This window comes from Phragmites australis, chromosome 24 (genome assembly GCF_958298935.1).
Source record: "Phragmites australis chromosome 24, lpPhrAust1.1, whole genome shotgun sequence".
NCBI classification, from domain to species: domain Eukaryota; kingdom Viridiplantae; phylum Streptophyta; class Magnoliopsida; order Poales; family Poaceae; genus Phragmites; species Phragmites australis.
The window spans coordinates 11,843,624-11,857,892 of NC_084944.1; the positions used below are offsets into that span (position 1 = coordinate 11,843,624).

At 42.2% G+C, this 14,269-nt stretch overlaps 1 protein-coding gene across 4 annotated transcripts; it reads right to left on the bottom strand.

Annotated features, from left to right (window-relative positions):
- Nucleotides 1-1,660: 1,660 nt before the first annotated feature.
- Nucleotides 1,661-13,519, bottom strand: LOC133907960 (calmodulin-binding transcription activator 3-like). 4 transcript variants are annotated; one of them, XM_062350101.1, is made up of 13 exons: nucleotides 13,259-13,519; nucleotides 11,926-12,045; nucleotides 11,226-11,341; nucleotides 11,005-11,093; nucleotides 7,059-7,101; nucleotides 5,959-6,106; nucleotides 5,713-5,832; nucleotides 5,299-5,630; nucleotides 4,421-4,795; nucleotides 3,586-4,280; nucleotides 2,938-3,481; nucleotides 2,226-2,570; nucleotides 1,661-2,087 (listed from the first exon to the last, which is right to left on the bottom strand). In XM_062350101.1, exons 1-13 carry the CDS (start codon nucleotides 13,302-13,304, stop codon nucleotides 1,977-1,979), a joined length of 3,084 nt encoding a protein of 1,027 aa, XP_062206085.1. In that variant the 5' UTR covers nucleotides 13,305-13,519; the 3' UTR covers nucleotides 1,661-1,976. The 4 variants fall into 4 exon arrangements, with proteins under 4 accessions (XP_062206085.1, XP_062206084.1, XP_062206086.1 ...); XM_062350100.1 differs by having other exon boundaries at nucleotides 5,713-5,835; XM_062350102.1 differs by lacking the exons at nucleotides 11,226-11,341; nucleotides 11,926-12,045; nucleotides 13,259-13,519 and having other exon boundaries at nucleotides 5,713-5,835; nucleotides 7,045-7,101; nucleotides 11,005-11,063.
- Between the last annotated feature and the right edge of the window lie 750 nt (nucleotides 13,520-14,269).

Below are 14,269 nucleotides of genomic sequence, written 5' to 3' on the forward strand. Positions count from 1 at the left end.
CACGATCAGATCAACAACAAGCCGCTCAAATCAGACAATCAGTCAAGATCACCTGAAAGGACCAACCAAACCGAGCACCCAAAAGGCAAATGCAAACGCACATCTCTACTATTTTGTCGAAAACCCTTCTGCAGGGCGCAGTAAGAAAGAAACATCCTTTAACCCCAAAGGAAAAAAAGCCCAGCTTATGCCTTGATCTTAGAAGTCGAGAGGCCTAAGAACTAGCCAACCCCAAGAACGGGAGCTCATATCTTGAATATCCAAGCCCAAGAACACAGGAATCAACTGATGCTGACATGCTCATGGCCTCAATGCTGGCACCCAGGAACCAGCGGTGGTGTGGCGCGCTCCCTGGCCGGTGGGGATCGGAGGAGGAGCGGTGGTGGTATGGGGGATGGAGTGAGAGAACAGAGGGGGAGGAAGAGGAGGGCAACACGATTACCGTGAGAAGGTGGCCACCAGAGGGGATGGACGTCGGAGGGGAGACCACCGCATCACTATCGCCTCCGAGTTGTGTCACCGTAGCAGCTGCCGTAGCACCGTCTCTGACTCGCATCGATGATTTTTTTCCACACCTACGGACTCGATGGTTTTTTCTCGGACCAGAGGGAAGGGGGAACAACAGGGTGAGCCGGGTTAGAATCCCGATTGGGCTTAAACGAAGACTCAAAAGTTGTTGGGCTAGGAAATTTTTCGTGCCGGGCTAATCCACGAGGGTTGGGCTGCGACCCCGACCGCTCCCATGCCAACCGAACAAGCCCTAAATGGGCAACAGATTTGGCGGGGATTTTATTTGGACGCAGGTGCGAAAAAAGAAAGGGGGTTGAGAGGAGTTCGAAGGAGCTGACCGACAGGCCCGACGCGTCAACGAGCGCAAGAGAGATGTGAGAGGAACTAGCATGGAGCTAGGCCGGGGTAGTGGACGATTTCGGCCCAAGGGGTCGATGCGCGCGAAGGAGAGAGAAATAGGCCACGATCAGATGGATTGGCTGCTATGTTGGCTTCAGTCTAAGGATAGAAACGATGGAGAGGAGGGTTGGGCCATGCATGGGTGAAAAAGGAGGATGAGCTGAGGAACAAGATTTCGGCTCAAGAGAGATTTTACCCTTTTCTTTTATGTTTCCTTTTATTCTTTTCTCTAATTACTTGGCTGTGTTTTAAAGAAGTATCTTAATTGGGAAAACATTAATTTAAGGGACAACAGCTTAAAAGCTCGAATCATTATTTATTTTCTTTGGGGACTTTTTACATTGGGTATTTTCTAGGAAAAATGGACTGTTACTTGCACCCATATTGTTTAATGTACTATAAGGATGCAAACAAAGTAAATAATTTTCATCATTCTAACCAACCAAAAGCTTACAACGCTATCTGTTTGGACTACTCTGAGAAAAAACATAGTATATGATATATAATGAATAAATAATTATCCAACTAAAAATATAAGTAGGATATTCGATGAGCTATATCCGTCCTCTAATTACACCCCTAGCCATGCCAATACAGTTCAAACAAACACAAGGCCAGAGACCAAGAAACCTGCTGCAACATATATCTCCAGCACGAAAGGGGGCGCTAACGCAATCAACAGCAATGAACACATTGACGTAGCACTCATCAAGCGAAACGAAGAAAATAGACAAATCGCAACCTAAAACATAAGTCATAAAATAGCCTTCATCATTACTGCTGCACGAACGCAGCAGTCAATTCATATTATAAGAACCCTATGTTGAGCTCTTTACACCAGTTCCACACTGTAAATACATGACTCCTTCAAAGCTAGATAAGATTATACTGTACACAAGGCCACGTCATAATAAATGAGAAATACCACAACAAAGTCCAAATCCAAGCATATCAAATCATGCTTCAGCAATGCTGCTTCGATTTGTCAACCATGTGCACCATCAACTCAGTAAAACTCCCAACAAAATGCGCGATCTACAGAGGCATCCAACAATTAATCAACAAAACTAGAAATAACCAGGGATATGTGTATCATCATCCCACAGCTCCTTGAATTCATTCATAAAATAGCCTTCATCCATCTCAGTCGGCTCCTCGAGCACCTTTTCTTGCATAGCCTGTCACATCAGCAGCGAAAAAGGGTATGATTGTTTCATGAAAGTATTTGCCTACCATTTGGATTAAAATAACGACGGGAAACAACAAAGTCGATGTTCAAATCTAGATGAAATTCTACGAATAAACCAGGAGACTACCTGAGACTCCTGCATTTTTGACACGACAGTCAAAATCCTTTGGTATTGGTCTCTTGCTTCTGGGTTCTGAGCCATGGATTTTACTCTGGCAAGAGCTTTCTGCAGCCTCTCTTCAGTCTGCTTTCGTCCTTCTTGCAAGAAATCATAATCATCACGAGAAGGATTATCTGGGATCAAAGTGCTACTAGTTCCGCCACTGTTGCCCTCTGTTGAACCATCTGTAGACCGAAACCCTCGTAATCCAGCCCCTCTTCGCCTCCAACGCAGTATAACTTTCTCCATGATGCCAACAGACCAAACTATTTTTCGATAATGCTTCCTCACTTGGTGACCTCGCACATGAGCCTAAGAAGCCACCAAAAAAAAGATCTCAGTCATCTGATGGATCAACAGATTAGTAGGCGACGACACAAATTGTACTCTTCCCAAATAGCACACAATGAACACTACATTACAAACATACACACTGTGTAGCCATAAAGCACACTGAAGTAAACACTATCCCACTGTTGCCATACTGCCATTTACACGACTAACATCACAAAACAGAAGTTGAGCTAGCAGGCACCAGTGGCACTTTTGAATTACACAATTCATCAGTATTCTAAAAGGGACAACAAACTTCGAAGTGTTCCAAACAAATGAATGAGAAACAATGCAAATTTTTAGCATAAGCGAAACTTACTGGATTTTGATTAGTTTGTTTACATACCTGGATCTTGACGATTCGCTGCCTAATAAGAAGAAATTCCTTTCTCCCCTTCCATCCCCTGAACTTATTCTGTATGCGAGTTGCAGCAGAATGCAGGGGATCAAGCTGCCCTGGCTTGGATGGCTTGACAGAAAGGAGTGAAAGGGCACGCTCATCCGATATTCCACCTTTATCATCCTCATATTGAGCTGCTTGTTTTCTCTGGAAGGATTGCACCCTGAAAACTTGATATATCCGAGCAGCAGCTTGGGCAGCGTTTCGAACAGCACCTAATGAATCTCCACTTGGAGGCTGAAGTGAATCTCTCTTGGTAACATCTCCAATACCAGGTAGACCAGATATTTCAGCCATATTGGCTTCCTTCAGATTGAGGGCCTTAAGATGACTTGTCAGAGAAGACTCTGCCAGGAAACCAGATATTCCCTTGTGACCATTAGCAGATGCGAGATCTGCTGTTGTACTTCCAGAAGGGAAGTCAGGAGTTGGGTCTGTCAAAGCTCCAGGAGCTGCTCCCAGTGCAATAAGCGCGACTACAGTCCGCTCTCTGCATCACAATTGAAACAATATTGCAGAACAATCAATATGCAAAAAAGATAGATGAATCATGAATGTATTACATGATATCGCCTTTAACAAGTAACAACCTACCGGCCACAAAAGGCAGCCCAATGGAGTGCAGTCCACCCATGAACATCTCTGAAATTTATATTCACACCAGCAGCAAGTGTTGGCCTTATAGCCCAATCATATCCAAGGGCAGCTGCTAAGTGAAGCACGCCCTGTCCTTCATCATCTAACACACTGGGTCCCTTACCGCCCACACCAACTTTATTGAGAAGCCAGACATGCAATTTTTCCTTAATCAAGTTTTCAGCGAACTGATCCTGCTGATCATCAGTAGAAAGCTCATTATCATCAGCCAACTTTAGTAACTTGGACCACTCATCATTGTTCACCATCAGTGAACTTATCTTCCTGCTTAAGTCAATCATCTCCAGGCTAGGGTTAGATACAGTTGTCTGGTACTCATCTGGTCCAAGGGACAATAATTTATCAAGGCGTATCTGGAAATAAACTTTGTTGGTTGCACCATGTGGACTAGGAGCATCCATGTATTGAGAGACGGTTGGTCGGAATTCAAACTCTCGCAGTTCACTGCAGGCCAACCTGTTAGAGCAGGTGATATAGAAGGGGACTCTACCAGGTTTATGCGTGGGTGAATAACAGATGAGAGTACCATCTGCTAAAATCTTTGCTGGAACTTCAACTTCTCCAAACATACATGACCACTTGCATCTCTCAGTGACATGATTGTTATTTAGGATTCTACCAATAACTAAAATCTGCATGGCATGCAAGAGATTGTGAGAAGCAGTGCAAAACTAATTTCATTAGAACCATCGGGATAAAATCATACCGAATGCATGACTTTCAAGCTTATGGAAAAAGTATGAACAAAATTTTTGCACTCGTTGTACCATACCTTAGTCTTTGAGCCCACATATGTCCAGCTTGGAGCAAAATCAACTATACTAAAGAGCTGGTCCTGCGAGAGCATCGGGGCCAAAGTAAACTGATCCAGCGGCTCATGGCTTGATGCTTCAATGATACTGTTGGTATCTTCACTGCTCCAGTACACCTCCGAACTAGATTGAATTTTGGAATCCTCCACTTCAGGAAGCTCTTTGCTCATCCATCTTGTAAAACTGTCAGTTTTCTTAAAGCTGTCTTTTAGGATATCAGATAGATTGGATGACTGAGTCTTCAAAAACGGAAAACTAATGGCTGCCTCCAGAGAACCATCGTTTTGTGGGAAGTTGTTCTCTATTGCAGACAAATCACCAGTAGCACTAGAGAACTGAAATGCAACAATTCCAGTTAGATGTCCCACAAGAATTATACCAGATAGGAGAACCAAGAGGGTGTGGTTAACTACGGCATACTGCCTATACAAAGTAATTCTCACCATTTAGTAAAGTACCTCTTAAAGAAGCAATGTAATGACATAATAATTGTACAAATTCCAATGACCATTGGCATAAAAACAGATCAGACTGTGCAAAGGTTTAATTTAACATTTTTCATATAATTAATTTGAGGCAACTGTGCACTAGTTGTAACCAGTAAATGTACACTGAATAGAAGCCCCTATGTGACCATAAAGAGTGCAAAGGATGGAAAACAAAAAAAAAACATTTGTACATACAGGTACATGTACAGTTATATTGGTTAAGGCAGTTAGCAATAAACATATCAACTATAATATAGAATTTGAAGCATAATTAGACGTTTTCCTTATATGAGCACATGAACTAGGGAAAACTAGTTGACTACCAAAGATAAAATAGCAGACCAACATACCTGCCAAAACGACTCTCCATCAGCTCCTGCAGCACTAACATCTTTGAGACCGAGGCCATCGAAATATACGTCATCAAATGTCAAATAGTCAACTCCCAAGCCTTCCGTGGAAGTGCCTTGCTTGGGAGGAACAGGAAACTGGAGAGGGGGCATTTGAACAGGCCCCCTATCCAGTTCTATCACCGCATTCCACGATGGAAGATCAGTTTGATTCACACGCCCATTCGTTGCAAGCACAGGACTTGAAGCATTGAGAACCACAGGCGAATTATCTTGATTACCGGGATAGAAGCTTGTATTATGTGCCATAGCATGCAGCCCTTGATAATTACCTACAATTTTGTGGGAAAGAAAGGGATTCAGATCACTGCACTAAGGTTCAAAGCACAGAAAGTTAGCCCGAGTGGAGATTACCTATGGATGAAGCAGGAGTGTAAGAGCTGAAGACAGAAGAATCTATCACGGGTCCACTTCCATTTTCATGCTGCTGCATCCGAGTGAAAGAGTAGTATCCGGCTCCTCCTGAATAAGTATCTGCTGCACCGAATTTTGCTTTAGATATTCTGTGCATAATTGGAATATGTATCAGTGAAACTATTTTAGTTGCATATTGCTCTAATTGCTATTGCATAAGACTGAAGGATTGCCAAAACTTCCTACCTGATTCTGCCTCGTCGTATTCTGAGGCCTGTCCACTAAGTGAGCTTTCACCCTCTATAGTTTGTGAAGGTAACTGACTTAAAGGACTATCCACAACAGCTTCATGAATCATGTTATTATTTCCCCTAGCACGAGAGGACTTCCCACCCTAAAGGTCATATTCACACCATCAGATAAAATGTGATCTTAAGCAACTTCTTGCAAGAGCAAAATTGGTGAGGCAAAACTACTTGTCCCAACAGAACATGCCATGACCATGTTTCTTCGAGATTTCAAACAAGAAACATGACTTATAACCAAAATGGAGAATATGAATCAAAATCAAATTGGACAAACAAACCAGTACAGAAAGAGTAATCTGTGTTTCTAAAATCTGTATCAACTTATAACAGGTCTCATGTTCCACTACCAAGCTTAACTAGCCTATAACACTGACCCTCCTGGAATTGGTAGAAACACAGCACTTTCTAGTTTTTTTTTTTCTTCAAACATCTCTGCCAAGAGTTGAACATTTTATACAGCACCATCTGGATCAGCTTTATCCAATTTTGAAAACCAGCACTAACTTTTTTTTCTAAATTACCATTTAAGAAAAGGTCATGTAAATCCAATTGGTGTGGCTCAAAGCATCAATCATTTGTTCTCTTGGAATGCAAAATTAGTACAAACTAGCTAGTCATACAGCCACCCTTAAACTTCATAAAGCCAAAAACTATAATATCCACCATTCATGTGTTAATAATGGAAGGAAGATATCAATAGTTATGTGCATAAAGAGCATGTTTGGCAAGCGAACATCTAGAATCCAGTTCCTGTAGTACGCGAACATTCTGTTCATTGAAACTAACAAATTCATGAGACCCATAAGATCTTTCAAATATAGCCTTAAAAATACCGCTAGCCTTGGATAATAGAGTATTAGCAAAGAATCATTCAACATCAATGTCTCTGTAATTTATCACCATAACAGGTAAAAGAACATGTAGCAAGAATCTTATAGCAAGGCACTTCACTTTCACTCTAGGCGATGAAATAATAAAAAAAAATTGCAAAATGGAGCCACACTAAGTACAAAGAAGGGCGCACCAGGTCAATATTACCTTGGTCTCAAGATAATGTACAAGTACAATGTGCATAAAGTCCCTGAAAAAACAAAGAAAAAGGTTTTTCAAATCTGTATTCAATTTGGTCAGTATAAACACCTACATACTGCATTTAAACTCAGTGCGCACATAACACAACAACAGCCTTTGTCCCAAGTAAGTTGGGGTAGGTTAGTGATGAAACCCACAAGATCCAACTAAAAAGATGATGAGAAAACAATAATAATAATAAAGGTACTAGTAATAGTACAAAAATAAAAGTAATAACAGTACAAGGAGACTGATGCATAAGTTATTGTTCTGGCACGTGGATTGCTAACTTCCACACGCTTCTATCCGTGGATAGTTCTTTGGGTTATTCCATTTTTTTCAAGTCTCTCTTTACAGACTCTTCTCATGTTAAATTTGGTCAACCCCTACCTCTCTCTTCGTATTATCAGCGCGCCTCAGTATCTCGCTATGCATAGGTGACTCTAGAGGTCTCTGTTGGATATATCCAAACCATCTCAACCGATGTTGGACAAGCTTTTCTTCAATTGGCATTACCCCTAGCCTATCACGTATATCATTATTTCAGATCCGATTCTTTCTTGTATGGCCACAAATCCATCGCAACATACGTATCTCTGCTACACTTAACTATTGGACATGTCGACTTTTAGTTGACCAATATTCAGCGCCATGCAACATTACAGGTTGAATCGTCATCCTATAGAACTTACTTTTCAGTTTTTATAGTACCCTCTTGTCACAGAGGATGCCAGCAGTTTGGCGCCATTTCATCCACCTGGTTTTGATTATATGACTAACATCTTTTTGATATCACCATCCCTTAGCATCGATCCCAAATATCGAAAGGTATCCTTCTTAGGAACCATCTCTCCACCGAGACTAACATCCTCTCCCTCTTTGAGTGCACACCCATAAGTAGCGATCAAGGAAATCGATCAAACGGTTTCATAAGTCCATTTGTGCCAGAAGAGACATTCTCGCCTACGCCTATTGCATATTAATGGAGAAGTCCAATTTTAGTCTTTGTTGTACATCGGTACTACGCACGGTAGGCATTTCTTCCAGTTATCAGGCTTGAATCCATAGTCAATCCTATTTTCGATCATTCAGGAATTTTCCAGATTCGCCGAAATATAATACTAAGGGTGCGTTTGGTTGGATGGTGAGGTTGGATGGGATAGGACCATCCATGTTTTTTCTGGATGGGATGAACCAATTTTCTGTTTGGTTGGGATGGATGGGATGCGCCAGTTTTCTGTTTAGTTGGTGGGGTTAGAGTGGATAGGATGATCTATTCATATTTATAGTACATCACATGAGAAGAATAGTAGTGAATTTTCTCATATTTTTAGGAATTTATTTAAGGCATTAAAAATTGCTAGAAGTTACAAAAGTAAACTTTTTTAGAAAATTTTAATTAAATATTGCCTCATATTTTTTGGATCAAACCAATTAAAATGGGTTGCTAATGAGCTCTAGTTTGCTCATAAAAACATTTAGAATTTTTAGACCACTTTTATACTTCCAAATAAAATCGTGAGTTATATAAAAAATCACAATGCACACGTACACGCGGACGACCACGGGACGAGCGCAAACCTGGATGGAGCGATACGGCCGATTCAGCCGGATCGAGCCATCCAGCATCTACGTCGAATATTCGATGAAGCAGGCCGCCCCATCCACCCGAGCAGTGAACCAAACACCACCGTCTCCCGGATGGCCATCTCCCGGATGGAGCGAACCCACCAACCAAACAGACCCTAAAAGTATGAAGTGGACATCTATGGTTTAATTGGAAACATCTCGCGAGAAGTTTTGAAGATGGTGCTCCTGTTACGTTACTTCGAATGGAATCCTCACTTGACTAAGCATCTTTCAGAATTCTGCACCTAGGTACCACTCTAGATTTCTTACTAGCTGACTCAAGTGCTAACTCATAGTGCATCGGGACGGAGTGGAAGAAGGGCGGAGACTCTCGAATGAGGCAAAGGAATCTTGCTCGCTCCATTCCTACGCTCGCGTACTGGCTCATGTCACTTACGTTCCTTGTCATTTTCAATGGTTGGGGTCTAACTCGCATTCTCATTTAATTTCTTGTAGAGAAGTAGCACCGAAATTGCACTTTATATACTCGATTTTCGTCCTACTAAGTCTAAAATCTTTCGATTCTAAGGTATATCTCCACAACTACAATTTCTTATTAACGCTATCGTCCTACTCTCATCAACTAGCACCACATCGTCAGCAAAGAGCATATACCAAGAGATATCTCCCTGAATATCCCTTGTGACCTCATCCATCACCAAAGCAAATAAATAAAGGCTCAAAGCTAACCCTTAATGTAGTCCTATTTTAAGAGAAAAGTCATCGATAACATCTTCACTTGTTCGAACACTTGTCACAACATTATTATACGTAGCCTTGATGAGGGTAATGTACTTTGTTGGGACTTTGTGTTTCTTCGAGGCCCACCACATAACATTTCTCGGTATTTTGTCGTTAGCCTTCTCCAAGTCAATGAATACCATGTTCAGGTCCTTTTATTCCATATCTCTCTCCATAAGTTGCCTTATCAAGAAAATCGCTTCCATGGTTGACCTCTCAGGCATGAAACCAAATTGGTTTTTGGTAATGTTCGTCATTCTTCTTAGGCGATGCTCAATAACTCTCTCCCATGGCTTCATTGTATGGTTCATCAACTTAATTCCAGGGTAATTAGTACAACTCTGAACATCTCCAATATTCTTGAAGATTGGTACTAAAATACTTCTCCATTCTTCGGGCATCTTGTTTGACCGAAAATTTTGATTGAAGAGCTTAGTTAGTCATGCTATCGCTGTCTGCAAGACATCTCCACACCTCAATGGGGATACTATTAGAGCCTATTGCCTTGTCTCCTTTCATCCTTTTTAAAACTTCCTTAACCTCAGCTTCATAAATCCTTCGTACAAATCGTATGTTGGTGTCATCAGAAGATTCGTCCAACTCAATGGTAGAGCTCTTGTTCTCCCCATTGAACAGTTCGTCGAAGTACTCTTGCCATCTAGTCTTGATCTCATCATCTCTCACCAGAAGTCGACAGGTCCCGTCCTTAATGCATTTGACCTGGTTGACATCCCTCGTCTTCCTTTCACGGATATTGGCCATCTTATATATGTCTTTTTCTCCTCCCTTTGTGCCCAACCGCTGATAAAGGTCCTCATAAGCCTGACTCCTTGCTTCGCTCACAGCTCGCTTTGCAGTCTTTTTTGCCATTTTGTACTTCTCTATATTGTCTGCACTCCTGTCAAGGTGTAACCATCTGAAACATTCTTTCTTCTCCTTAATAGCCTTTTGAACATCCTCGTTCCACCACCAAGTGTCTTTAACTTCGCACCTGCTTTCTTTGGTCACCCCAAACACCTTTGAAACCACCTTCCTAATGCAAGTTGCCATCTTCACCCACATGTCATTTGCATTATCTCCTTCCTTCCAAAGGCTCTTGTTAATAAACCTCTCTTTTAAATTTTGTGCCGCATCTCCTTTGAGCTTCCACCACTTCATTCTTGTAATTTTAGCACCCTTGTCCCGTCGAACACGTATGCGGAAGCAAAAGTCGGCCACTACAAGCTTATGTTGAGGGACAACACACTCTCCATGTATCACCTTACAATCTAAGCAAGGATTGTCTATCCTCTCTTCTTGCAAGGACAAAATCAATCTAGCTAGAGTGGTGGCCACTACTAAAGGTCACTAGATGGGATTCTCTTTCAAAAGAAGATGTTAGCAATTATCAAGTCGTAGGCCACAACAAAGTTCAAAACATCCTCTCCCTCTTGGTTCCTACTGCCAAACCCAAAGCCCCCATGCACCCCCTCAAACCCTACATTAGATGTACCCATATATTTATGTTCATGCAACAGGGACTCTAGCATAGTAATCCACTTACTCCTCCAACATCCAGTAAGTCCTTCTTTGAAAGTTTATATTCTCTTCCCCATGAGCATAGTAGCAGTGAAGCACATCAATACTTCCAGACTGAAATTATGAACAATACTTAGTTTTATTCTCAATTCATCGTTGACAAACATAGATGACAAGCATACGAAATCAAACAAAAACATTGTAAAGGGATCATTGGAGAGAAGATATTGTATAACCAGGACTTACTTTCAGCCTTTCATGGGCTTCCTTGACAGTCTTTTGATCATTTTTCTTCCTCCAATTATGGCCATCCTTCCTGAAGTACCTCAATACTTTCCGATCAAATAAAAAAAGTGAGCCACCTAGGCAAGACATGAATAATGTTAGTGATCAAGATTAAATTGCACATTATATTGGTACTATTGCGGCTATCCATCAACTTTATGCACATTTAGTTGGAACAATATAAAAGGTAATTGCATTAGAGCCAAGATTCAGCATTAATTACTGGAAGATAAGAAAGCACAGTAAGGGGTGTTAGAAGAATTTAGACAAGAAGGCCAAGAAAGGGAACACATCATCTTCTGACACAAGAATTGTGCAGTGCCGAACATGCAATCTGACAAGAGTTTTATCCTAGCAAGCATTGAGAACCTAGTTGAACTCATCATATGTTAGCTAACTTTGTAGAACATAACAATCTGCATAAACACAGACTCACATTGTAAAAAAAGTGTAATAACAAATCATCAGGTAGGGTTCAGAATGTCAAAGTCTTGAATTACTTAAGGAAATAAATTTGTCTTTTTAGCGGCAATAGAGCTTTCAAAATGACCTACATCAGCTGGGCTTTCAAAACTCTTGGTGATTCATCAAGCAAAATTACTTTTATGCGAAAATACCAGTAAGCTGCATCAGTATTTGATGTAGGAGACAGATGTCATACTTGGAGGCTTGTTTGGTGGTTCTGGAGCGATACGGAAGTTCCTGTAGTTTTTAAGTATTTCACAGATTTCAGCAGGGCGTAACCATCGGTGTTGAGCCTCCTTCAGTATGAGCTCGATATCTGTTCACATAATATGAAATACAGTTAAGCAATGCAACATAGTTGCGAGCAACAGTCTTCAATATAAACAAATTGCCATCAAATATATTTCAAAGTCTTCACAAAAATAAAGATATGAGAATTTGTTTCAGATCGGTAGATCCTTTACGTGATAGATCATGTGAAGCTCTGAGTTCTGGAAAATCCATGAATCTCCATCATAAGCTAATAATCCAGCTCGAAAACACAAGACACTTGGCAAAACTTTAATAGCAAATTCCTCAAAACCAGATGTTTATGGTCGTGGCTGCATAACACCATATGTTTCTTGCTTGCCTAGTTGCAATTAAAATAAGGCCTCAACCACCCCCCCCCCTCCCCCCCCAAAAAAAAAGAAAAACAAATCCTGGGTTGCTGGCCATTCAATTAGCTTATCCAAGGTGAAATTATGTGAAAACTTTCGGCCATAAAACATGGTGTTAAGTACCACAAGTAAACCAGGGTTTTGTAAAACCTTATGACCGTGAAACCTAGGTTAAGGTGCCACTAGCCAAAAAAAACAAGTGGTCTACTACAACTATGACCATAAAACATGTGGTTTCGTGAAAGCTACATAAATATTACACCAATTTTCACCTATCTATAGACAAACAGAACAGAAGGTTTGATGTGAAGGAATCTTTACTAGGGAAACCAGAAGGTTACTCTGGCAATCACCTCTACTCTAGCAAAAGCCAAACACTTCAGCTAACCCGCCAAACCTGTCAACCTGGCATGCACTATATTCCTCCAGAAAGCGCAGAAAAGCTTAGCACAACCAAAAGTGAACACATACCAGAACCCAATTTTCCATAACAACAGGTCACCGGGCTCAGAGCACCGATCTCCGAAATCCTTGGACAACCTTCCCCCAGCTATTCCGTCCAACAAGGACACAAACCTAAAAGAAACCTCACAAAGCCCCCTGCTCTGCACCGATCAAATGAGGCCCACCAGCCGATAACTCTGCGCTCCACCAAACACCCGCCACAGCACGAACCCCGGTCGCGACGCGGAGAGATGCTTCCACCTCCGCAACAGCATCCACGGCCGCCGGCACCAGCCGTGCCCCGCTGACCACGACCGCAGCGTTGACCGAGGCGCGCGCCCAGATCGGATCCGACCACACGGCCCAGCCCCACGACCGAACAAACAAACCGCAACGGGATCACGGGAAGGAGCGGGGGCGGCTCACCTAGCTGCGGCACGACCGCGAGGCGCCGCGCCTCCGCCGACGCCATGACCGGGTTCGGGGTCACGGGCGGCGGCCGCGCACCATGCGACCCGCTCGGCCGAAGCCCTTCCTCGCCTGGGGATCCGAGCGCGGGGGAGCTCTGCTCTCCTGCGACGCGAGGGGGATTTCTGCGGGATACCGTGGGGAAGTGAAGAAGAGGTCTGCCTTCCGCGGGGCGGGGTTTAGCTGAGTTTCCGCCGCGAACGTGGACGGAGGGTGGGGCTGGTGCAGGAGCAAATGACCGTTTTACCCCTGTGTTAGGAGAAATCTTCCTACCCTGCTGCTTGGGCTGATATGAATAGGGATGAAAATGAACGGAAACGGTCGGAAAAATCTTCTAACCGTTTTTATTTTCATATTTTCTCTCGAAAACGGGAAAGTCGGAAACGGGTACAAACTCGGGAATGTCGGGATATCAAAAACGAACCAATCCGAACATAAATATGCGGGTATCAGTCAGGAACCGATAATTTAAAATGAGAACACCGATCCGTAGAACAATGATTTCAAGCATCGACGCGACACATAATTAATTCACACCAACAAAAGTAATTTATATCATACATAGATGAACCATGTAATGACATAAGTATCAACTGAAAAACAACTATCATGTCGTAACTCGAGTACTCGGCATAACATACAATCATACAAAGACTAGGATTGTAGATAGTGCAAGAGCTTGAACAACATCGGTAGGTCAGCAGCCGACCGAGACTGGACCACTGGGATCTGGTTGAACTTTGGGATAGAGGTTATGTTTGAACTGACCGGTCGGGCTTGGTATGTGGGCTACATTGTGATTTTTGAAGTTTGATCTCAATTAGAAAAACGGGAAATTCTAGATTAAAAACGGGAAATCCGAAAACGGTCGGAAAAACCCTATAACCGTTTTCATTTTCATATTATCTCTCGAAAACGGAATCGAAAACGGACAAGAAAATATAGAAAACGGATCGGAACGGAACGGGA

Bases quoted from the DNA above. Each gene is read 5' to 3' on its own strand.
- LOC133907960 (XM_062350100.1), bottom strand. From the start codon at position 13,304: ATGGCGTCGGCGGAGGCGCGGCGCCTCGCGGTCGTGCCGCAGCTAG. The intron at 7,102-11,004 runs GTAAGTGGATTA...TTGTTTTTTCAG, and splicing joins ACTTACTGGATGTTGGAGGA to GGACTTTATGCACATTGTAC. The intron at 6,107-7,058 runs GTAATATTGACC...TATGACCTTTAG, and splicing joins TACATTATCTTGAGACCAAG to GGTGGGAAGTCCTCTCGTGC.